The sequence below is a fragment of the Pituophis catenifer genome, unplaced genomic scaffold (assembly GCF_029215685.1).
Source record: "Pituophis catenifer annectens isolate HBS135680 unplaced genomic scaffold, rPitCat1.0.hap2 SCAF_1, whole genome shotgun sequence".
Classification (NCBI taxonomy): domain Eukaryota; kingdom Metazoa; phylum Chordata; class Lepidosauria; order Squamata; family Colubridae; genus Pituophis; species Pituophis catenifer.
Window position 1 is genome coordinate 168,980,541 of NW_027256881.1, and position 24,480 is coordinate 169,005,020.

Sequence of the window (24,480 nt, forward strand, 5' to 3'; positions counted from 1 at the left end):
ATGGCACTGACTAGGGCTCTGGGGAATGGGTAGAGGTGTCCATAGCTCTCAATGTAGATCTCAGCTGCGTCGAGGAATTGCGCTACCTGGTCTGGATCCTCATCGAACTTCCCTCTGAACCGGGGTGGCTCCGCCCTCAGTGTCCCCTCCTCCCATTGTGGGGCTCTCTGAGCCTGCCTCGGGCACCATTAGGCTTCTTCCTCATCTCTCATTTGGGGGCGGAGGGGCGATGTCCTGCCCAGGCTGGTGTGCTTGCTGGGGAGAAGGGGAACTCAAAGCCAATCTGCCCTCCCCAATTCACTCAGGGGCTTTCCCTTACCTTTCACGTCCGGAAAAGGGAACTCAGCTTCTGCTGCTTTTGGCAAGGTCCACTAAGGTTCTTTTTTTTTTTCTTGGCTTGGAGCACGATTGTCTGACCTTCGTAATGTTGCGGCAGTGCTGAAGGAGGGGGGGCTGGTTCCCAGCTGCTTGAAGTAAGCTTTCAGTAGAGAGTTGGCTTTCTGCCATGGCTTCGGAACCTTGGCACCACTCCAGCCAAACATCTGGCAGGGAGCTGGAGGGCTGGAGGTTTTCCAGTTTGGCTTTGAAAGTTGAGTGCTAACTGTCAAGCTTCGTTGTTATCTCCAAATAAATGAATTTCCAAACGCCCGATCTTTGAGGAAATTTTTCTCTTTATTGAGCATAACGAACTGACCCTGACTCATTGCGCAGTTAGCACTGAACTTTGGCCCCCCCCAAAACCTCTCTTTCCGGTTCCCAATTCTCTCCGTCTCATTGGCCATTTTCCAATTCACTCTTCTCATCCCATCTCCGTCAGTTCACAGGAATGTCCCCCCCACCAATCCCATCTCTGTGGAGACAGTTCTTCAGGGGAATTAAGTAGGTGAAAGTTCAAGCCTCTCCTCTCCGTCCTTATGGCAGCTTGGAAGCTGACATCCATCATCTTTTGCCCTTTTTAGAATTTCAACTCTTATTGACTTTTTGGTAAATCTTTCATGTTTCTCCCTTGGGATCTTGTATTTCCTTACATCACGCTTATTTAATCTAAGTATTTTATCTGCCTCAACACCTATCTCTTGCTGTTGGATCTCTAGAGCACCCATTCATATAATTCGTTTATCACTTTTGGGAGATCTTTCTCTTTGTTCTCTTCTATATTTTGAGCTCTTAAAAAGTAATCTATATGTTCCATTTTAAGAATTATTGCTATCTCTTCCATATCTTTATCTGCTTGTATCATTTTTTTATTTATCTCCTCTATTTTTTCCTCAGCTCCTTCTGATTTCTCCTCTATTTTCTGAGTTTTTTGTTCATCTTTTATTGTCATTTGCTGGGAGTTTTCTAGTCTCACCTCTGTATCCTGCATCAGTTCCATCATCTCCCTATGATTCCTTATCATATCTTCCTGAATACATTGAAACATCAATAATATTTGTTTTTTAAAAAATATTTATTAAATTTTCCAACATTTAAAACACATAACACAAAACACAAATTTACACTTAAAACAGCTTTTCCATATTGGTATCTATATCTTTTGTAGCAATCATATTAACAGAAAATTATATTCCTATATATCACTATCCTAAGTTATATCCTTATTTAAGTTACAGTATAGTTCTCACCAATCAATGTCATCTATTTCTTATAAATTTAACAATTTATATATTATACTTTTACATCTTATACCTTAAGTTTTACATTTACTCTCAAGCCAGGAATACCATCTATTCCAAATTTGATAGTACTCGGTTTCTTCCCTCTCCTTCATTTCCATAGACAGTCTATCCATCTCTGCACATTGATAGATTTTCCTTATTATAATTTGGTCTGGAGGTGTATCCACTTGTTCTCCAGCGCGCTGCTTGGAGAATCCAAATGTTTGAAATGTTGGTTTATTCCTCAGCTTGATTGCTAGACTGGGTGAATGTTTCTTTAAGAAATGTCCTTGGCCACTCCTCCTTCGCTCAGCTGAGCTCCAGTTTATTCACTCAGTCGAGCGAGAGACTGGTTTTTTCCTTGGCTCTAGCGATCAGGCTGAAAATTAAACCTTTTTTTTTGGATTTTCCAACCTATTTTTTCTCTTCGGGCGGTGTGGATTGCCTTCAAAGACCTATCAGCTGTTCGTCGGACCTGCCTAATTCCCTCAGCTGCTGGCAGTGGGTGAGTCGTTCCTGGGCCGCCAGGCGGGCTCCCCTCGTCATTTCCAACTTGCACCTTCCTCGGATCAATACCTGTTGAGGCATCTCCGAGTGCTAATTATCGCCGCCGGCGGGTGCGTTGGCTCCTGGCTTGCCGGTAAAGCCTCCCCTGCCATCCACACCGCTCCTACAACTTTGCGGCGGACAGGAGTCCCTGCCTATCAATAGCGGCAAACTCCTTCCTTTGAAAGCTTCGCTGCGCTGGGAGTTTTTTGTTTTTTACAATCTCACGCTCTCTCCTTGGGCTCTATCTCTCCGCGGAGGCGCGGGGTGGCTAAATACGAGCTGCGCGCCATTTTCTGAGGTGAACGACAGCCGCCCACTATTTTGAATGCCATCGGCTAGCCGCGGCAGCAGGGAGCACAATTTGCCATTGGCGATTTTCTGCTATCCTGTGTGGTCTGCCTGGGAGAAGCCACAGACCCTTCCCTGCCTTGATTGAGGAGCCCTGCGAAGCGACTTTTAGAGGTGTTTTGACATCTGCTCAGACTTATTTCTGTGCATCACTTGCCTTGTCTTGTACTGCCTTCTGACTCACTTTCAAAAGACTTGCTGAGTGCCGTCTGCCTTTCTGACTCATTGTTCTGTTCCCCCCAAAAATTAATTAATTAATTAATTAAGGTATTAATTAATACGTTAATTAATTATTGCTATTCTTCTTGTAATTAATTCAATTCTACAACATAAACTTACCTTTGGGGTACCTCGTCTCGATGGTGGAGTCTGATCTTTCTTCCGACCTTGAACAGTCCTACAGCCCTCCTGAGGCCAAGAATCGTTCCAAGCCTCCTGCCAAGAGCTCCAAGCATCGAGCTATTAGGGCACGTTCTGCCAGCCCTCATCTTACCAAGCGATCGGCGGTAGTTGACAGGGCTGAGGAGAGAAGGCACAAAGCCTTCAAAAAACAATACATTCTTGCCCAGCAGAAGGCTCAGTCCTTCAACCGTCAGATGTCTCCGGACAAGCCTTCGCAAGCGTCAGAGGAGCCCCCTCCTGTTGCCACCCATAGTTCAACTGAAGTCGATGTCCTCCGGGAGTCCGCCTTTCCACATGTGTCTTCTGCTCCCAGCGCTCTGGCTGCTCATCATCGGGGTCATCTCGTTCCGGAGGCTACTTTCACCCCGACCGCTGCTGGCCTCTGTCCAGTTGAAGGCCTACAACCTGCGCTCTCTCGAGATATCCAGGACCTAGTGTCTCAAACAATCTCTAGGATCTTGACATCAGGTCCTCAACAAGGTCTCCATGGTCTTCCCATGTCGGCTATGCATCCACCATTACCTCAGGCATATGGCGATCTGCATTCTGGTTATTCATATCAGGCGGAGTCTCTTCTCACCGAAGGCTCCATGTGGGATGAGGAGGACCCTGAAGAGATTGAACTGTCTTGAGGACGAGGACCTTGCTCCCAATAGGCCTTCCTTCATGGGCCTTTTCCGCCCTTCTATGTTCAAGTCCTTGCTCCACAAGGCCAAACTTACCACAAATATGGGGGGTTTCGAGCACGCAGCCATCGCAACAAGGGGACTCTCAACCTCATGGTGATTTGTTTCAGCTGCCCAAGCCTGAACAAGACTTTATTCCGTGCCCTGAACTGTTCACGGAGGTGGTCCAAAGGTCTTGGACCCAACCGGCTTACATCTTGGCTCCAAACGGCTTGGATAAAAAGTTGTACTGTTCGGACCCTACCTTACAAAATCTGATCCAGCTGCCTACAGTGGATGCCTCTGTGGCTCAATTAACATCTTCTTCAGTCATTTCCAATGATGTCTTAGATGGTCTCAGAACAGAAGACAGGAAGGCTGAAATGTCTTTCCGCAAGACGCATCAGGCGGCAGCCTGGGCAATCAGGGCAGCTACATCTACATCCTTCTTTAATTGCTCATCTCTTATTTGGTTGCGCCAACTGAAGAGCGATTACCACCCGAAGACAGTAGGCTCCATCAGGATATAAATAAAATAGTGGCAGCCACTGAATATTCGGCAGACACATCCTTGAATGCGGCCAAGTTTGCTTCTAGAGCTCTTGTTTCTACCGTCTCCTCTCGGCGCCTCCTTTGGCTTTGCCATTGGAAGGCCGATCTAAAATCAAAGTGGAAGCTGGCATCTGCTCCCTATAAGGGCTCCTTTCTCTTTGGAGATGCTTTGGACCCGATACTAGTAGAGGATAAGGATAAACGTAAAGTGATGCCGTCCTCCTTCAGGCAACAGGATAGGAGATATGCTCCTTATTCCCAGGGACAGCCCTTTCGGACTGAGTCTGGACCCAGCGGGTCCTATTTTCCTAGACAATATTCCCAGGGCTTCGACCGGTCTGCTGACAGACCTGTCTACCGGGATCTGGGCACAGGTCAGCACAATGCCAGGCGTCAGTTCCGTGGAACCGCCAGCCGATCCTTCAGAAGGGGCAAGTGACTACCACAGAAATCTACCCATTGGCGGTCGTCTCATCCATTTCTTGCCCCAGTGGGAATCCTCCATGACCGACGCTTGCGTCCTCCAAACGATGATGTTCGGCCTCACGTTGGACTTCCTCTCCAGCCCTCCAAACCGCTTCATTCCCTGCCTGGTGTCGGGCAATCCAGAGAAGAGGCATCTGATGGACGCAGAGGTTCAACGTCTGCTCAACATCTGCTCAATCAAACCTGTGCCGGTAGAACAACGGGGCTCCGGGTTCTACTCGCTCCTCTTTCTCGTGCCAAAGTCTTCCAGGGGCTGGAGGGGGATCTTGGATCTAAAGGCCTTAAACAAATTCGTCAGGCATCGTCACTTCAAAACGCAGTCCCTCAAGTCGATCCTGCAGGGCATCCATCGGGGGGACTTTATGACGTCAATCGACCTCAAGGAGGCTTATCTGCATGGCCCCATTCATCCCTATCATCGACGATTTCTGAGGTTCGCCTACTCAAACCGGCACTTCCAATATCGGGCCATGCCGTTCGGCCTATCGTCCGCTCCTCGGACTTTCACGAAACTGTTAGCGACGGTGGCTGCCTCCCTACGGCAGATTCCGATCAGAGTGATGTGCTACCTGGATGACATCATCATTCTGTCATCCACACGGAATCTGGCTGTGGTCGAGCTGCGGATCGTGTCCCGTCTCTTGCAACAGCATGGGTTTTCCCTGAATCTGGACAAGAGCCAGCTCCTACCCACCACCCGCATTCTCCACCTTGGAGCTGTCATAGACTCGGTCAGCGGTTATGTGTTCCTGTCTCCCGACAGGATTCGCAGCATACAATCATTAGTGACTCAGGTGTTGTCGCTCAGATCCGTTCCCCTGATCACATTGTCCCAATTGCTCGGCAAACTAATATCATGCATCGCAATCGTTCCGTGGGCCCGTCTCCACAGCCGCTCACTTCAGTGGTACCTTCTGCCTTTCCAGAGGTCCCGCCGGACCAGTTCGAACGCCAGGGTAGTGCTCCCGACTGCAGTCCGTTGTCCCTGAGGTGGTGGCTCTCGCCAGCCATAAGGAAGGGATGTTATTTTCAGGACCCCATCCAGATCACCATCACGACGGTTGCGAGCATGTTCGGCTGGGATGCTCAGCTGAGGTCGTCCATCGCTCAGGGTCACTGGTCATCGTGGGAGTTACAGCACGACATAAATTGGTTGGAGCTCTGGGCAGTCCACCTCGCCCTTCATCACTTCCAGACCTCTGTGATGGGTCATCATGTGCTGGTCCTTATGGACAATATCACAGCGAAAGCGCACGTGAACAGGGAAGGCGGAACTCGTTCCAGACTCCTAATGGACAAGGCGACAAGGATGCTGATTTGGGCGGAGAAGCATGTTCTTTCACTGACGGCGGAGCACATATCCGGCGTGGACAACATCCGGGTGGATTGGCTCAGCTGGACCCAAATAGATCAGGCGGAGTGGCGCCTCCATCCGTCGTTGTTCCAGGGCCTGTCGAGGAGATTCGGTCTCCCAACTGTCGACCTCTTTGCTCACCCGATGAATGCACAGCTGCCCCGATTCTTCTTCCGGTTCCCCTGTCCCAGAGCAGAAGGTTGCGACGCGCTTTGAAGCACGTGGCCACCAGGGCTCCTCTACACTTTCCCCCCTACCGCTCATCCCGCGAGTGATTCGCAAACTGTTGGTGGATGAAGCAGATCTCATCCTAGTCACTCCCAATTGGCCGCATCGACCCTGGTATGCGCATCTCTTGAACTTGTCGGTGGAGCGCCCCTGGCACATCCCCAATGACAAGATATCTCTCAGTCAGGGGGTCATACTGCACCCAGACCCGCAATGGTTGCAGTTGACCATCTGGCGTTTGAGAGGATCTGTCTCAGAAAGGACAACATCCCGGCGCGTGTGATTCACACTATGCAGTCCGCCAGATGCCCTTCTACAAACGTATCTACGACGCCACCTGGCGTTAGTTCTGTTCTTGGTGCTCCAGGACTCATCGGGACCCTACGACAGCGTCTGCCTCTGATGTTCTCATGTTTTTGCAGGATGGTCTGGACAGGGGACTCGCCCCTAACACTCTGCAGCGACAGGTGGCAGCCTTGAACACTGTCTTGTCTGTGGACAACGACCGGCCTTTGACTCAACACCCCCAAATACGGAACTCCTTGAGAGGGGCATCCAACCTTCGGCCCGCTACAATCCACCGATACCCAACATGGGATCTTTCATTGGTCCTTAATGCTCTGATGTCACCTCTGTTTGAACCTCTGGCGTCGATTTCACTTCGGTTCCTGACACTCAAGGTCACCTTCTTTGTGGCGATTACCTCGGCGAGAAGGGTATCTGAACTTGCAGCGTTGTCAGTGCAGGCCAACCTTTGCATCTTCTACCCTAGGTGGTCCTCCGAACGGATCCCTCCTTTATGCCCAAGGTAAATTCTCAGTATCACCGAACCCAGGAGTTGGTTCTGCCTGACTTTTGTCCAGACCCTAGCCACCATCTCGAACAGCAATGGCATACCTTGGACGTTAGGAGGGCCCTACGTCGTTACATCAAGCGGACAGCATCCGTCCGTCAGTCTGAAGCCTTGTTCCTGTCCTTCAACCTATCTACGTTGGGCAAGAAGGTTTTGTCATCCACGATTGGTCATTGGATTAAGGCCTGCATCGCGACAGCGTATAGCACCCAGAAGAAATCCCGGCCGGGGAAAATCTTACCTCATTCCACCAGAAGTGCGGCTACATCAGCTGCTTGGGCTACCCAGGCGTCCATCTCAGACATTTATAGAGCTGCAACGTGGACTTCTTTGACACCATTTATTAGACACTACAAAATAGACTCCTTTGCCTTGGCTGAGGCATCATTTGGTCAGCGTGTGCTGTAGTCTCTTCTTGCCTATTCCACCCAGGATCACGCAGCCGCCCTCCCGTCATCTGACTAGCTTGGGTATATCCCAACATTTGGATTCTCCAAGCAGCGCGCTGGAGAACAGACGTTGACTTACCTGAACGTCCCTTCTTGGCGCGCTGCTGGAGAATCCAACCCACCCTTTCCTCTGCGTTCTGTGGGACCAGGTGGTTGTTTGTTTGTTTCTTTGTTTGTTTTGGCAGCACCGTCCTCCTTTTGTCTTCGTGAATAAACTGGAGCTCAGCCGAGCGAAGGAGGAGTGGCCAAGGACGTTTCTTAAAGAAACATTCACCCAGTTTAGCAATCAAGCTGAGGAATAACCCAACATTTCAAACATTTGGATTCTCCAGCAGTGCACCGAGAAGGGACGTTCAGGTAAGTCAACGTCCATTTCCAATTCTGTGCTAGAACGATTCTACTTGTGGTTAAAATATGTAATGTTAAATATTGTAATTTTTTCCCCATTTTCCCATCAAAAATACCCAGAAGAAACAATCCTGGCCTCAACTCTATCCTCTATTCTGTTATCCCTTCCAGCCACTTTCTTATCTTACACCAATATTTTTTAATCTTGGGGCAGGTCCACCACATGTAGTAGAATATTCCCTGCTTATAGGCATATTTCCAGCACTCCAGCGATTGATTTGAGAACATCTTGGCCAATCTGGCTGATGGTAAATGCCACCGATAAAACATTTTATAGAGGTTCTCCTTATAAGCAGCTGACATCGTTAGTTTGTAGTTTCTCTCCCATAATTTATCCCATTGATCTAATTGAATAATATGTCCAAAATTTCTCGCCCAACTGATTATTGTCTCTTTCACATTTTCTTCTTCCATTTTAAATCTTAATAAAAAATTGTACATTTTAGTAATCATTTTCTCCCCTGTTCCTAATAGTATTTTGTCAAGTTCCAATTTTTCTCCATAAATGCTGTGTTGTTCCCAATCTTTTTTATATTTTGTTTTAATTTGCAGGTAAGACCACCAGTCAATTTTTATTCCTTGATTTTTTAGATTGCTCCAGTTTTAGATTTCCTTGTTCATCTAGTAATTCCGAATACCTTATTTATTTACATCTAATACATTTGGATAAATTATTGCCTCCATTGTTGAAATCCAAATTGGAATTTTCATGTAGTGGTTTCTTTTAATTTTATCCCAAATATTTATCAAGGCATTTTGCACTAGATGTCTTTGAATGTATGTATGAATTTTATTCTTTCCTTCCCACAGAAACGTGTGCCATCCCAATTGAAGATCGTGGTCCTCTAGGGTTAATACCCTCTTGTTAATTAGTTGGACCCAGTCTTTAAGCCACGTTGCTGCCACCGCTTGATAGTATAATTCCCAATCCGGGAGGCCAAAGCCTCCTTTGGTTCTAGAGTTTTGTAAAAGTTTAAATTTTATCCTGGCTTTTTTCCCCAACCAAACAAATTTACCTATTATTTTATTTAATTGTTCAAAAAATGTTTTCCCCAATCTTATTGGTATTGGTTTGGAAAAGATATAACAATTTGGGTAGTACATTCTTTTTTATTGCAGCGAGTCTACCAATTAAAGATATTTGTAATTTTGCTCAATTGTCTAAATCTTTTTGTATCTATTGTACCAACTTATCATAATTGTCCTCTTTTATTGTCGAGCATTCAGCCATTAACCAAATTCCCAGATACTTCATTTTTTAAACAATTTGAATCCCCAATTTCTCTTCCAATTCCCCAGTTTGCATTTTTGTAAGGTTCTTAGTCAGAATTTTAGTTTTTTCTTTATTTATTTTGAGCCCAGCCACTTTGCCAAATTCTTCAATTTCATGCACCAGGATGGCTCCCGTCTCCAAAGGATATTCCATAATGAAAGCCAGATCATCTGCGAAAGCTTGAACCTTATATTTTTTCTGTGTGATTTTCAATCATTTTATTGTTCTGTTTTGTCTAATTTGTATCAGTAATATCTCCAATGATAATATGAACAAAAGGGGGGACAAGGGACATTCCTGTCTTACCCCTTTAGTTATACTAATCTCCTCTGTTGTTATAATTATCTTCGCCAATTGATTCAAATATATTGCTCTGATCATACCCGTAAATTTCCCCCCAAAGTTCATAATTTTTAATTGATTAATAAGAAAGTTCCAATTTAAATTGTCAAATGCTTTTTGGGCATCTACAAACATTAATGCCAGCTGCTTTTCCGGATGTGCCTCATAGTATTCTAATGAATCCATAATAATCTGTGTATTATTTCGTATGTATCTATTGGGCAAAAATCCATTTTGATCCGAGTAAATAATTTCATTTAGTATTTTTTTGGCTCTTTCGGCCATAATTGTCATGAATATTTTGTAGTCAACGTTAAGTAGCGAGATTGCCCTGTAGTTCTTAATTTGTCAGGTTTTTGTATCACCCTTTGGGATAAGTGTTATCAATGCCTTCATCCTTGTCTTTGGCCTGCTCTGGAGCTCCATTATAAATATTCAATAGTAGCGTTTTCATTGGTGTCTGTATTTCTTTGTAGAACTCTGAGAGTATACCATCCGGACCTGGGGTTTTATTATTTTTCTGCTTCTGAATAGCCCACTTTATCTCCATCATCGTAATTTTTTTCATCCGATATTATAGGGAGATTTCTATATTTTAGATATTGTTTAATGTCTTCTTCCTCTATTCTTCCTTGTTTATATAGATTTCAAAAAAAAAAATTGGGCTGTTCTTTTTTTTCTCTTCCATTCGGTGGTATATATTCCCCTCTTCATCCTATAATTGTATTTTTAACTTTTTTTCTTTGTCTTTTTTTCAGTTTATAGGCTCGCCATCTCCCTGGCTTATTACCATGTTCAAAATGCACCTGTTTCATCGCTCTAAGCTTTTAGGCCATTCCTTCCTGGGAAATCAAATTTATTTTATGTTTAATCAAGTCTTTTTCCTCTCTAATTTGCTCATTTGGGGATTCCTGCATCTTATGTTCCAATTTTTCAAATTTCTCCTGTAGTTCTAATTGTTGTTCCCTTTTTTTTTTGTTTGTTTCTCCTCACCCCATATGCTATTGTTAAGCCTCTAATGTAAGCTTTGGTCGTGTCCCAAAGATTCTGTAGGGTCGTATCTTCCTTTAAGTTTTCCTTTAGAAAAAAATCCAGTTCTTCTTCCTTCCATTGTATATACTTTTTCTCTTTTAACACCCTCTGATTCATAGTCCACCTCCCTCCCCTTTTTACTCTTCCTTTCCATTTCAATATCAGCGGGTTATGGTCTGCCCATGTGTTTGGTGTTATCTCTACCTCCTCTATACTTTTGCTTAGTTCCAAATCCATCAATACCATGTCTATCCTGGATTATGAATCATGTGGGTTAGAGAAAAGGGTATACTGTCTTTTTTGTGGATTTAATTCTCTCCAGACATCCTTTAGGTTCAACTCTTGCATCATATCAAAAAAGATAATCGGTAGTGCTTCTTCTTCTTATCCCCCCCCAAAATATATAATCTTTTTTTGGATCTACGACCGCATTGAAATCTCTCAATAAGCAGATATTTTCCGGTACTGATTCTACTATTTTCCTATGTAATTTATAATAAAATTCCCCCTGGTTAGTATTCCGTGCGTAGATGGTTGCCAATAAAATCCATTTTTGTCTTATTATTATTTCAATTAATAAAACCCTCCCTTCATTGTCTGTAAATTTGTCTTGGTTGTAGCCATTATGTCTTAAGACAACCCCTCTACTAAATCCCCCCTCCTACTTTCCGACACATGAGAAGGTGGCAGCATGGAAGCTTCCGGCCTAATATGGCTTCCAAATCTGATACTTATCATATAACTGCTATTATCAAATAAATCTTACCCTTATATTTATATTCCCCCAATAGCTTAGGCATTAATCTCCAAAACGTTATTTACTAAATTGGTTAACAATCAAATTCTACAATTATTCTACCATTCTAATTATCAATTCCACTCTAAGTTCACTTAACAATACACAAGCAAAATAACATATAATTAAGAAATATATAGTCAAAGTATTGATTATTTAATTATTCAAAACTAAGTTTATATATCAAAATCAGTCCAATAGTTCCTCCTATTCAACATATAAGTTTATCTATAAAATATATAAAAGATAGAGTATATAAATATTATAAATAAGTTAAATGGTAAATAATAGCTATAAATGTCCACAGTAATAGATATTAATAAAGATATTAATAAAGTTATTAATAAATGGTCGATATACACAACTGGCCACAGATCTTTCCAATCCAAGCTCTTTCACCGATTTTAAAGAGGTCCTTCTCTCTTTGGTCTCGCTATACCGTCTGCACCGCCTCCACTCTCCACTTTCCAAGTCCAAAATCCAAGATGTCAGCTCCTACTAATCTGCACAGTCACTGCTCTCCAAGCCTTAGTGTCCCAATCTATACGTCCACAGTCACTAATCACTCAGTTCCAATCACCAGCAGTTCAACCTCAATAGATAATACAATTTTCCAACACTCATTTCATTCAAATCGTCCGATCTCTCTGTCTCCTCTTTCTGCTGTCTTCACGATACTTCACTCCCACCGCCAAGGTGCCGCCTTTCCCAATTCTATATTTTAAAGCTTCCTAGTCTTTATAAGTTTGTTTCATTTTTGGGTCTATAATCTTTCTCCATGTGTTAAATCGCCGCTTCCTTAGCGTTTGGAGAGTCTTTTTTTTATAAAGAACTCTTTTATTTGGGTTTAAATCTCTAATATAGAAGTTGAAAGTTGTCTCACCCAGTTCCAATCCTCTGTCCACAACCACTCCACCTCATAATCTTCTTGTCCCGGTTATCACAGCTTCGGTCTTGCCAAAATGGCCATCGTCTCTGTTGCCGATCAGGGGGGTTTCTTTGGATCAACCATGGAAATTGCTGTTTCCTCGCGATCTACAAAGCGTCCTTCCTTTCTTCACCACCCCTCCAGGGTCGCTTTGACCTCATATGGTCTCCTGGCAAGCAGGTATAGGCTGGGTTTTGTGGAGTTCTGCTATCCCATATCTGTCCTGCTGCAACTCCAACTGGTCAAATCCCACACTGTTTCTAGGTCTTGAAGTGGCTTCTTTCCAGGTTTATCCTCCTCCTCCTCGTTCTCATGAGTAGACATTCTGTACATAGTCCCCACGGTAGATGAAGGTCTCCAGCTGGCTCATTATTGCAGATCTTGTTTAATGTCAAGCCTGCCCCAGCTTGAGCATTTAAGAAAGATAGAGCCTTGACTCAATTTGAAGTGAAATGCATACTTTTACTAAAACCAAGTGGTTACAGCGTAAGCAAAGCCAGATCTGAGTTTTCCTGCGTAAACCTGATAATTTTCCCTTCTCTCAGGCCCTCTTCCTTGGTCATCTTGGTAGTGTCCAGTAAGGTTTAAATAGGTGTTTTGGTTAACAGTTCTAAAGTTTGGTGCCTCTTTGGTGGGTGTTCGCATTCCCTTCCAGGCCAGTGTCCTTGGATCTTTCAACCATTGTATCTGGTGGGCACTTCTGTTTCCTGTCATACCCCCCTCCCCAGTGGTGAGATTCAAATAATTTAACAACCGGTTTTCTGCCCTAATGACTGGCTGGGTAGATATGGCTGGTGGTCATGTGACTGGGTGGGCTTGGCCAACTCAATGTCACACATGTCGAGGGGTGTCTTGCCTGGCCTCTTCTCACCACGCCTGGCCCCATCCCTCCCCGCCACTCCTTGTCACACCCAGCCTTGCCTTGCGGGGTGGCTTGCCTCGCTCGGCCCCTTGCCTCAAAGACCTCTCTATTTATTTACTACTACTGAACATCCAAAATCTGCTATTTAATCCTATGTATATATGCCATATGTGCCTAATACATTTTGACGCTGTTGATCCCTATTCCATAGAATGAATTTTTTAGAAAAATAATACTGTAGCAGTAAATTTAAACATTACAGATTGCTTATATCCAGTACATATCCAGAGTGGCATCTGTGCAGTGGTAGCAAAATAGTGGATGCCACCAGGGACATCAAAGTCCTTTGAGTTCTTAGGAGTATATGATGTAAGTGACATTCAAAAGGACAGGTTTTGATTGCTCAGTTAAGCATGACCGTTTATGACTCCCTCTGTGGGTCACCCTTGGACATATATTTTTAAGGGGGAGGGCATGGGATGATAGTGCTGCAGTGACTTTTATGGGAAGTCTTTTAACATGGTTTTTCTCCAGGTGACACAAGCACTTGTCTCCCAGCACTTGTTACAGTTGTGGAAACACCGACACACACACACACACATACACACAGATACATAGTCGGAACATTCATTTTAAGTGTGAAAATCAAGCTTTTAAAGGACAACCATGTTGTACCAACACAAGCCAAAACTTATATCTGAATTGAAATGCACAGGATCTCATAGCAGTGATTTCAGGAGCAAAGAATCACAGGTTGAACAGTTTATAACTGAAAAGGAGCTTCCAAAAGGGATGGCAAGGCAGGAAAAAGGGCCTTTTCAGTTATGGTGCTCCTGCCCTACAGAATAACTGAACTGCTTTTATAACCGTCCTTTGAGAGCAAGTTATTAACATCAGCTGCCTGCAATTACTGCAAGTTAGTAGTAAGTAAGTAAGTAAGTAAGTAAGCTTTTTATTGCGGTCAGAGACTAAATTAAAATACACATAGAAGGGGAGTATATTTTACAAATAAAGATACATCATGTGACACCATCTACTGCCTCAGATACAATCTGTACTGTCAATACTAGTGATCCTCTGCCGTAGGGGTTACCCATCTCTTCCCCTGTTTTTTTTTCAGCCACAACTGCAGCCAAATTTTTTGCCACCTTTGGAGTTATATTGGGGTCTGTGTCCTGGAGTAGGAAATGGCTTGGTGGGGGGGGGGGTGTAATGTGACGGTGGGCGTGGCCAATTTTTTTTTTTATTTTTTTTTACTTTTAAAAGCATTTTTTCTACAACCTCTTCGGCTGAAGAGGTTGTAGAAAAAATGCTTTTAAATGGTTCTGATGATCCCAGCTGAGCTGCGCGATCTTCAGAGGCTTTTTTTTTTTTACCTTTAAAAGCATTTTTTCCACCGAAGAAAAAATGCTTTTAAAAGTTAAAAAAAAAAAAAAGCCTCTGATGATCGCAAGGCTCAGCTGGGCATGGGGGGTGGGTGCAGGGATTTTTGCTACCAGTTCCCCAAACCACCCACCGCCATCGCTACCAGTCCAAACTGGGAGCATTTCACCCCTGGTAGGCAGGCAGGCAGGCAGATGTGTGTGTATGTGTGAGAGAGAGAGGGAGAGAGAGAGGGCTGGGAATTTCAAGCCAGGCAGCCCCTGCCTTGCCCACCCCTGCCAGCAGCTCTGGGATGGTCAATGGTTTGGCTTTCTTGGTTGGCCACGCCCCCCAATCCCTACCTACTCTTCCCTTCCTCCCGTGGCTGGTGATAGAGAGGAAGGCGAGCCAGGGCTGAGCCACTGCTGCTTGACCCACTCCCCCAGCCCTCATCTCACCCTCCTCCCGGACTCTCCGCAACTGCTGGGCCTCACCTGCCGCAGCTTTTACTGGGCAAGGGGAAGCCAGGAACCATAAGGCTGTGCCGGCTGTGCCGGCTGCATCACTCCTCCGCCAGGTGGCTCTGCCCACCCACCAATCCACAGCCTTTGGGCAAGCCCAGAGCAGATCTCCCTCCCCGGCCAGGCCCGTCACGCTTGGCCGAAAGGGGAAGGCAACTGGGGGAGGGCCAGCTGGCGGTGGGGCAGTGCAGCGGCATAGCCTTGCAGTCCCTGGCCACCCCTCCGCCTGCTGGCAGCTGTGACAGATGAGGCGCCTCCTCCCCAGGTCTCCGTCCGTTTTCCCCCCAACAGCCGGACAAACGTGAGGAATGGCTGGGAGGAGAGGGGCGAGGTGGGGCCAGCCAATGGTGGGATTAGTCAGTTCACCGAACAGAAAAAGTTAGCTACTGGTTCAGGTGAACTGGGGCGAACCAGCTGAATCCCACCACTGCCCATCCCTATATCCTCCTATCCCCGCTCCCCATCTTTATGGCATGCTGCTATCAAAGCAAACTAGGGCTGAAGTGGCTTGATGACAGATCTGTTTGTCAACTGCCTCTGGGAGTATTTAGGGCTTTCCTTTAAGTCCTAGCTGGGTCATTCAGGCAGTCAACAAGCAACAAAACAGTTTTTCAAGGACCTAGTATCTCTCATTTGTCGCCTATGTGCTGTAGCTGGCTAAAGTTTGGGAGCTGATTTTTTTTTTTTTTTTTGTGCAGAAAGCTATGAAAAGCTAGGGAAGTGGTCCTTTTTTGTCCCAGAAAGGCAGGGCACCTTCACAGGACAGATTTAGGAAAGGCATGCATGCACAGTTTTCCTTCCCTATTGATTTTTCTTGGCAAGTCAATTGTGCAGTGGGTCAGCATGCAAGGCTCAAGGGATGTGAAGCAGAGCCTGGGATATCTTGGGGTAGGGGAGACCCTGGGAGGCCTGAGACAGATAGGTCTGTGCCTGAACTAGGCTTCCCAGGATCTCTCCCAACCCTGAACTTTACTTAATGACCTGTACGTTTGTTTAACTAATATACTGGGGAGAACAGGGATGGTTGGTAGTTACGTGAGGCAAATTCATTTAACATTGTTCCAACTTTCAATGGAAAGGCTTCAGTATGGTCATAACTCAAGGACTATCTGTAAAAATTTATAATAAACTGTCTCATAAACATCACTTATATAATGTTTGTATGTGTGTATAATTGCAGGGAATCCAAACTACATCAAGCTTGTCAGCAGCTACTCTAGCCTCCCTAAGTGGAACCTTTTCTCGCCGAGGCAGTGGGGATACTTCTATCTCAATTGATACGGAAGCATCTATTAGAGAAATTAAGGTAAGATAAAGTTAATGCTGAAAGGCTTTGTTTGTTTCCCAGTGCAGGATCTGATCACAATTTGGGGTCTGTCCCATACAAAAGTGAGATCTAAACACAGTAAAGAAGAGTCATATCATACTTTTCCCTAGCTTAAAAACATAGACTCATAGGACTGGAGGGTCTTCTAGTACAACCCCAGCTCAAGGCAGGAGACATTATACAATCCTGAATAAATGGTTGTCCAGTCAATACTTAAAAACCTGCAGCAATGGAGCACTCACAACTTTGGGATGCAAGCTGTTTCATTAATTAATTGTTCTCACTGTCAGGAAATTTCTCTTTAGTGCTAGGTTGAAACTCTCTTTAATGAACTTCCACCCATTGCTTCTTGTCCTGCCCTCTGGTGTTTTGGAGAATAAGTTGACCACCCTCTTTCTCTGTGTAGTCCTTCAAGTACAGGAAAACAAGTCACCATTAATCCTTCTGTTTGATAGCTAGACTTAGCTAGCTCCCTTAACTGTTCATCATAAGCTTTAGCCTCCAGACCCCTTATTGTATTTGTTGCTCTTCTCTGCACACTTTCTATGGTCTCAACATATTTGTTGTATTATGGAAACTAGAACTGACTGCAGTATTCAAAGTGTGGCCTCATTAATGCAGTATAAACTAGTACTATCATTTCCTGTCATCTTGATACTATTCCTCTGTTGACCCATTGGTTTTTTTTTTTATAGCTGCAGCACACTCTTGATTTATACTTAAATGGTGGTCCAGCAGGACACCTAGATCCCTGTCACGGATTCTATTGGTTGAGCCAGATGCTGCCAATTCTACATCTATATATTTGGTTTTCTGCCTAAGTGCAGGACATTATTTTTCTCATTACTGAACTGCATTTTGTTGGATAGGGCCCAGTGCTCAAGTCTGTCAAGATCCTTCTGAATCTTGAGTCTACCTTCTATCAATTATTTCCAGCTTGATATCATTTGCAAATTTGATGAGTTCCCCTTCTGTCCCCTCATCTAGATCATTTATTAAGATGCTGAAGAGCACTGTGACCTAGGCAGAACCTTTTGGTACCTCACTGCATGCTTCCCTTCATGTAGATGTTCCACTGAGGACTATACGCTGGGTGCAGTTGGTCAATTTTGAATCCATCTAGTGGTGGTACTTTCTACCCCACATTATTCTATCTAATCTAGAGGTAGACTGTTGTCTACTTTGTCAAAGCCTTACTGAAGTCCATGAATGCTATGTCTGCAGCATTTCCCTGATCCATTAATTTAATCACTTTATCAAAAAAAGCAGTAAGATTTGTCTTGCATGATCTGTTTTAACAAACCCATGCTGGCTTCTAGTAATTGCCTCATTCATTTCTAGGTCCTCATGGACCCATCACTTGATTTTCTTTTCCAGATTTTGATGTTCACTGATTGGTTTATAGTTTCTTGGAGATTGGAACTACATCAGCTTTTTTTCAGTCTTCTCATAGTTCTCCTGTGCTTTGAAAGAATTACAATCATTGGTTCTGAAATGACATGTACCAGTTCCTTCAGAACCCCGGGATATAAACCGTTGGGTCCAAGTGATTTGTACTCAATTTTGCATTCCTTTTCTATTTCCCTTGGTATTGCTTTTGATAGGTTGAGCTATTGCTTCCTTTTGTATGAAGACAGATCCAGAGAAGGAATTAAGCAGTTCTGCTATCTCTCTGCTGCCTGTTATCTTCTTGCCACCTGCTCCCATTAGTGGACCTATTGTTTTCTTGACTTTCTTCTCCTCCCTTACATATCAAAAGAACTTGTTGTTGTTGTTGTTGTTACTTTGCCATTAATTGCCAATCTTAACTCATTCTATATCCATATTTGTAAATTTAGGCTATTTGCTGATGGTCTTTTTTGTCCCTCAATTTCTCAGAGAGCTCTTTGTGCAATCACACTGGGGTTTTTTTCTCTTTGGTATTATTTCTGTTTGGGCCATTATTATTTCATTTTTCAGAGTTTTCCAAGCATCTTGAACTGTTTTCCCTCTAGGAATAAATTTATTTATTTATTAAATTTGTTTGCCACCCTTGTATCAGAAGGACTTTGGGTGGCTTAAAACATTAAAACTCTAACATAAATATTTCTAAAATAATAGAAATGGAAATCACATTCAAAATAAAGTTATAGTTAAAAGATGTGGAGGATGCCTGGGGGAAAAGGTGGGGTTGCCTTTTCATTCATCAACCACCTCCAGTATGATGCTTCCCTATTGGGGCCTCAAGCATCTCCTACAACTGTGATGGCGAACCTATGGCACGAGTGCCACAGGTGGCACCCGGAGCCATATCTGTGGGCACACAAGCATTGCCCTAGCTCAGCTCCAGCATGCATGCGCACACCAGCCAACTGTTTTTCAGGCCTTCCGGGCCCACCGGAAGTCGGGAAACAGGCAGTTTCCGGCCTCCGGAAGGCCTCCTTTCTTGCCCTCCCCAGGCTCCAAGAAAGCCTCTGGAGCCTGAGGAGGGTGAAAAACAGGCCTACCGGGCCCACTGGTAACCTTTGTGCCATCATGTGCCAAAAGTGAGGGGAGCATGGAGGGGGTTGCGCGTGCATGGAGGGGCAGGGCACAGGGGGGCATTGAATTATGGGTGTGGCACACATATGCATGACCCCCCGTGCTCCCCCCATTTTGGGCACGCGACGGCAAAAAGGTTAGCCATCACTGTCCTAGAACTAGGTTTTGATGCTCAAAAATCAGAAGGTGACAGAAGATGTCAGAAGGGTGGCAACCAATTTCACTTCAGGCAGTAAGATGTTGCAAAGGGCAGGAGCCAAGTTAGAGAAATCCCTTCTCCTGAACCCTGCCAGCTGGAATTCCTTGACTGATGGGCCCCAAAGCATGCTTCCTTTCCCAGTGTGGATGGGGTGAACCACTCCCGGTGGGGTGAGATGGTTCCTCAGATTACCTGGACCCATGCTATGCAAGGTTTTAAATCAACACCTTGAATTGCATCTGTAAGCATACCAATGGCCAGTGCAGCTTGTGGAGCAGAAGCATAAATTACTAATAAAATAATAAAGCATAGAATGTTTTTATAAAATCCTCCTCTTTATTACAGAGTTTTTCATTGTTTTATTTTTCATAACGTTTTGCAATTTTTTTCAGGATATCATTGAGTTAAAGGATGAAATTGGGAATGTAGAAGCAAAATACATGCAGAAGTTGAAACAAATGAAGGTACAAATTTATTAAAGAATAGATGTGCAGATCTACTGATTTAGCAGGGGTGTCAAACACAATTTTATTGAGGGCCAGATCAGCATTGTGGTTGTCCTCCATGGACTTGGGGGAGGGGGCGTGGCCAGGGAAAGGGGCATAGCCAGAGTGGTTGCAACTGACTGGGTGTGACCAGGGGGTGTGGCCCACTTGACATCACTTGTGTGTGTAGTGCCTGTGGGCTTGGACAGGGTTGGGGAGGGAGTCCAGGGGTCTCCGATGGATAGGGCGCTGGGCGGGATGAGATTAAGGCGAGGCAGGGAACAGGGTAGCTATAGCCAGAAACCCATCAGCCACTGTGCGTTCACTGCCCTTTGTTGGTGGGGGGAGGGGATGGTTTCCGGCTGTAGACACAGCCTGCCGGCCCCTCAGCTGATGCACGCTATGGCTCCACAGCCTACTGCCAGCACAGCACTGGACTGGCCATCCAAGCAGCAAGCAGAGGTGGTGGGAAGGTACATGATGCAGACAGCTGGATGCGCTTACTCTGCCCAACTGTCTGTTTTGGCTTGCGGTTGGAGAGCAGGTCATCACTGGTCATCTTCTCAGCCTGCTCCTCAGCCCGCTCACAGGTCTTGCCCTGGGCCTGCACATGGAGCGTGTTCCCTTGCGCACCCGACTGCAGCGGTGAATGCATGAGAGGGGTGCTTCGCCAGCAGTCACTGCAAGAAGCAGGGGAGGGTGCAGGCATTTCCCCGTCCACTATGAGACACAACACACGGCACCTGGCTGGGCTTCCCCAAAGCGGGGCGTGGGGCGGGATAGGAAGCGGCGCCCATCCCAAGGCTGGAGGAAGAGGGCCTTTGAGCCCCAGGAACTGGTTCGGGCAGTGCCCTGCCAATTCGCCAGCTTCCCTTCGGAGTGAAGTCCCGCTACCCCCGAGCTGCGCCTTTTGAGGAATTTCGCTGCAATCCTCAGCTCGGAATGGAGATGCAGCGGGAAGGGGGGGCTGCAAGACAGAAGGCTGCCTTCAGTCCAGGGAAGGGACTGCAGCCTCGGGGGCTCTGTCTGAAGTAGCTACATCAGTCGGGCAGCGCCCTGAAAGCGCTCTGGAGCTGCTGCCTTGTAGTGCAGGGTGGAGCTCAGTTTTCCTTGCTGAGCAGCCATGGGGAAGAGGCACGTCATCGGGGATGACTACCCCTCTGCTCGGCAGACCAGCAGAAGGAGGCGAAGCAGACAGCTAGAAAGGAGCCCTGGCTTCCCAGGCCGAGCAGAGATTTGGGGGAAGCACGCCTTGCCGGCTGGGCTTGGGCAGCCATAGTGCAGATGCAGATCGAGCTTTCCCCACTCACAGTGGCCGCCTTTTGCCTTCTGGGAATGGGCGTGCTTTTATCACTTCTACTCGGCCTTTCTAGCTGGTTGCTTTACCTCCTTCAGGCTAGATGAACCTGTTGCTCCGGACGGTGACGACAGCAGCCTAATGGATCTGCATGAGCTGCTGGTGGCCTCAGTGGTGCCAAAGTGCATTGGATGTGCAAGGGGAATGCGCTTCACCCGTGGCCAAAGGCAAGACCCGCAAGGGGGCCAAGGAGGTGACCAGCTGTGACCTGCTCTCCAACTGTAAGCCAAAAGAGATGGGACAGGATAGGCAGCAGCCACCCTACACACCCTCCTCACCTTGTCTTCACCCACAGCAGTAGCTGAAGACAGAAGCACAGGGGAGAGGCATGCGGTCCAGCCTGCTGGATGTGCCGGGCAACCACGTGCCCTGTCCCAGCCACATGGGATGGAGGAGGCGTGTCCGATGGTCTGCATCACGTGCCTCTCCTCCACTTTACCTACTGCTAATTCTGCCGCCAATATGCCTGTTTCTTGGAGGACTAGCTGCAGAGTCCCACCTGCTGGACACCTCCCCCACCCCCCACCCCTGTGTGCACACACACACACCTGAAAGGCTGGTAAGGGTGGCTGTCCTGGTAAGAGGCCAGCCAGCATTGCTTCGGTTCTGCCTGACCCATCGCGGCGGGCGCATGTGTCGCTTTGGCCCATCCCATGCCATCCTGGCAGGCATGCGTGCGCCCGCACAGACCCTGGCCCACCCCATCCAGCGGGTGCGCAGGTGCCTGCCTTCTGTGCGCACATGTGCCTGCCGGGATGGCATGGGATGGGCCTCTGCACGCATGCGCCTGCCACCTCCTGCACACATGTGCGCCCGCTGGGATGGGTCAGGCCAGGCTGAAGGGATGCCGGCTGGACCCTTACTATTTCCAGGATGGCCGGATCTGACCACGTTGGAGGCCTTGAGTTTGACACCTCTGTGATTTAGCTTCCAGTTATGAAAAAAGATCTGGGTTGAATTTAATCTGCATGCCTTGTTTTGAGAATTTTGCATACTTTGCAGTGACTGAATAAATTCAAATTGTTCGATTTTGGACAATATACATTTTGCATATTGTACCTATTGTACCATGTACCTAACGGTGTCAAAAACATAACAATTATTAGATTTTTTCTTTTGCATCTTTGCTACTTTGGAGTATATATTTAATATGAATATATTTTGAAAATATATAGTTCAGAGGATTTAGGGTTTTTTTCTTTAAAAAAATAGTGCATTCGTAAACATGTAAAGTGAATGTAAAGAATACTTCACTAAATTCAATCACTCAATTCAATTATGTTGTATTTTAAATGTCTACTATGCTAAGATATTCTTGAAATTCAGTTGGCATTAGTATACAAATGCTGGTTTAGTTTAGTTTAGTTTAGTTTAGTTTAGTTTAGTTTAGTTTAGTTTAGTTTAGTTTAGTTTAGTTTAGTTTAGTTTAGTTTAGTTTAGTTTAGTTTAGTTTAGTTTAGTTTAGTTTATTAAGTGTGAAATCATTCAAAAAAGTTTTAAGTGTAAGTCATGTACTTTGTGACCTACCCTATTCTGATACTTCTGTGGCAAACTGAAACAAATAGCATACTTTGCAAGAAAGTTTGTCCATTGTGCCTGTGATACAACACCTATAAGATTTAGGCCTGATAAATAAATTGAAAATATTCCTTTGAATTTTTCTTTAGGACTCTTCAGCTGAAGTTGAAGAAAAATATAAGAAAGCTATGGTTTCAAATGCTCAATTGGATAATGAGAAAACAAATTTTATGTACCAAGTAGAAACCCTACAGGATACATTATTGGAACTAGAAGAGCAGCTTGCAGAATCTAAGAGGCAGTTTGAAGAGAAAAGCAAAGTAAGTAGTATTAAGTCTTCGTATTTTCTTTATCAGCTGTATGATTGAAGAAAATACTTTATGAAAAGTCTAGATTTTAGGCAACAATTGTTAAAACACTCTTTTCCTAAATGAATATTATATTCGTGGTAATATTGATGGAACTGTTGACTAAATATAAAGGTGATTCATTTCCATTCCCTTATCTGTTTGTTTATCCAGGTAAATCCTGTGGGTATGACCTCACTACATAAAAGATTATGTGTAGGCCATAATAGAGACTAGAACTTATAGTGGCATAAATTCTTGAGTGGTTTAGAATAGAAATCTAATAAAATACATGACTTAGCATATAGATTGAATAAAAAGAAAACATGCCTGATTAAAAGCATTTTGAATACAGATGCTAATTATAAAATGATCATTTTGTAGGATTTTGAGAGGGAAAAACATGCTCATGCTATACTGCAATTCCAATTCATGGAACTCAAAGAGGCTCAGAAACAAAAAGAAGAACTGCTTGCTGTAAGTACACAACTGCCTGTAAATAACAGACTTTTGTCATTATATCAGAAGATAAGAACATTTTGCTCACAACCCATGAGTAACAATATTGAGACTGCATGAGTAAAATTCACTGACAAAAGTGATTTTCCTTGTGATATTCTTCAACTTTGTTAGTACTTTAAAAAACAAAATGGATGCTCTGAGAAGGAAGGAAGGAAGGAAGGAAGGAAGGAAAGAAAAAAGAAAGAAAGAAAGAAAGAAAGAAAGAAAGAAAGAAAGAAAGAAAGAAAGAAAGAAAGAAAGAAAGAAAGAAAGAGAGAGAGAAACTCAGCCCAGAAAAAGCAGGCAAGGGAACTGCCCAAGCAAGGAAGGAAACCCTCCTCACTATAGGAAAAAATGACAATGGGTGCAAACTAGAAAGTGCAGTGAAAAGTTGTGGTTAGAAAAAGGCTGAATGAGAGGAAGGAAAGAAATGCTCCTAAGGAGATCATCTTGCCTTGCCGTGCCTAGTTGTAGGCAAAATTCAGACAAATTAAAGCTGCCTAAAGTTGAGTCTGTGTAGCCTCAAGGACCCCTTCTGTTATCCTCTCTGCCACCAAATCAGAAGTCTTCCATACATCTCAGTGAGTGCCATTGAAGCCATTTTGGGCCTGGACAGCCTCCTGCACCATGCTGGCAGCCAAAACAGGGCGGTGGGGCTGTGTGTGGATGCCCCGTGCCCCATTTTGGTCCTGGACAGCCTCCTGCACCACTCTGGCAGCCAAAACGGGGTGGGGGACTGCCCCACTCCCCCACTCCCCACTTTGGCCCTGGACAGCCTTCTGCAGCAGCTCCCCTGTGCCATGTTTTGGCTAGCAGAGGCACTACGGGCCAGTCCTTTGTTATTTCCAGACCAGGCCCATGGGCCGGATCTAACCACCCCGCAGGCCGAATCTGGCCCACGGGCCTTGAGTTGATACCCCTGTCATAGACTAATACAAATAGAATGCACATGATACACACATATATCAAAATAAAGTTTAAGACAAAGTTAAAATATAAAACAAACTAACATCTATGAGTGAAGTCTAGGATGCAGCCTACATGGAATTATAATTTAGACATTAAAATTATATTTATAATATCTAAAATTACAAAAAAAGTGGTAATATTTATAATTTAAAGCATTACAGTTACATAAAATGCATTTAGCTAGTAAAA

At 44.9% G+C, this 24,480-nt stretch overlaps 1 protein-coding gene across 11 annotated transcripts in view; it reads left to right on the forward strand.

Moving 5' to 3' along the window:
* Window positions 1-24,480, forward strand: part of LRRFIP1 (LRR binding FLII interacting protein 1) — a 291,721-nt gene that overhangs the window by 115,234 nt on the left and 152,007 nt on the right. For all 11 annotated transcript variants that reach the window (XM_070933176.1, XM_070933168.1, XM_070933175.1 and 8 more), the window contains 4 exons: window positions 16,249-16,374; window positions 19,507-19,578; window positions 22,624-22,794; window positions 23,206-23,298. In XM_070933176.1, the coding sequence (XP_070789277.1) occupies window positions 16,249-16,374; window positions 19,507-19,578; window positions 22,624-22,794; window positions 23,206-23,298 (462 nt within the window). The remainder of the gene's footprint in view (window positions 1-16,248; window positions 16,375-19,506; window positions 19,579-22,623; window positions 22,795-23,205; window positions 23,299-24,480) is intronic.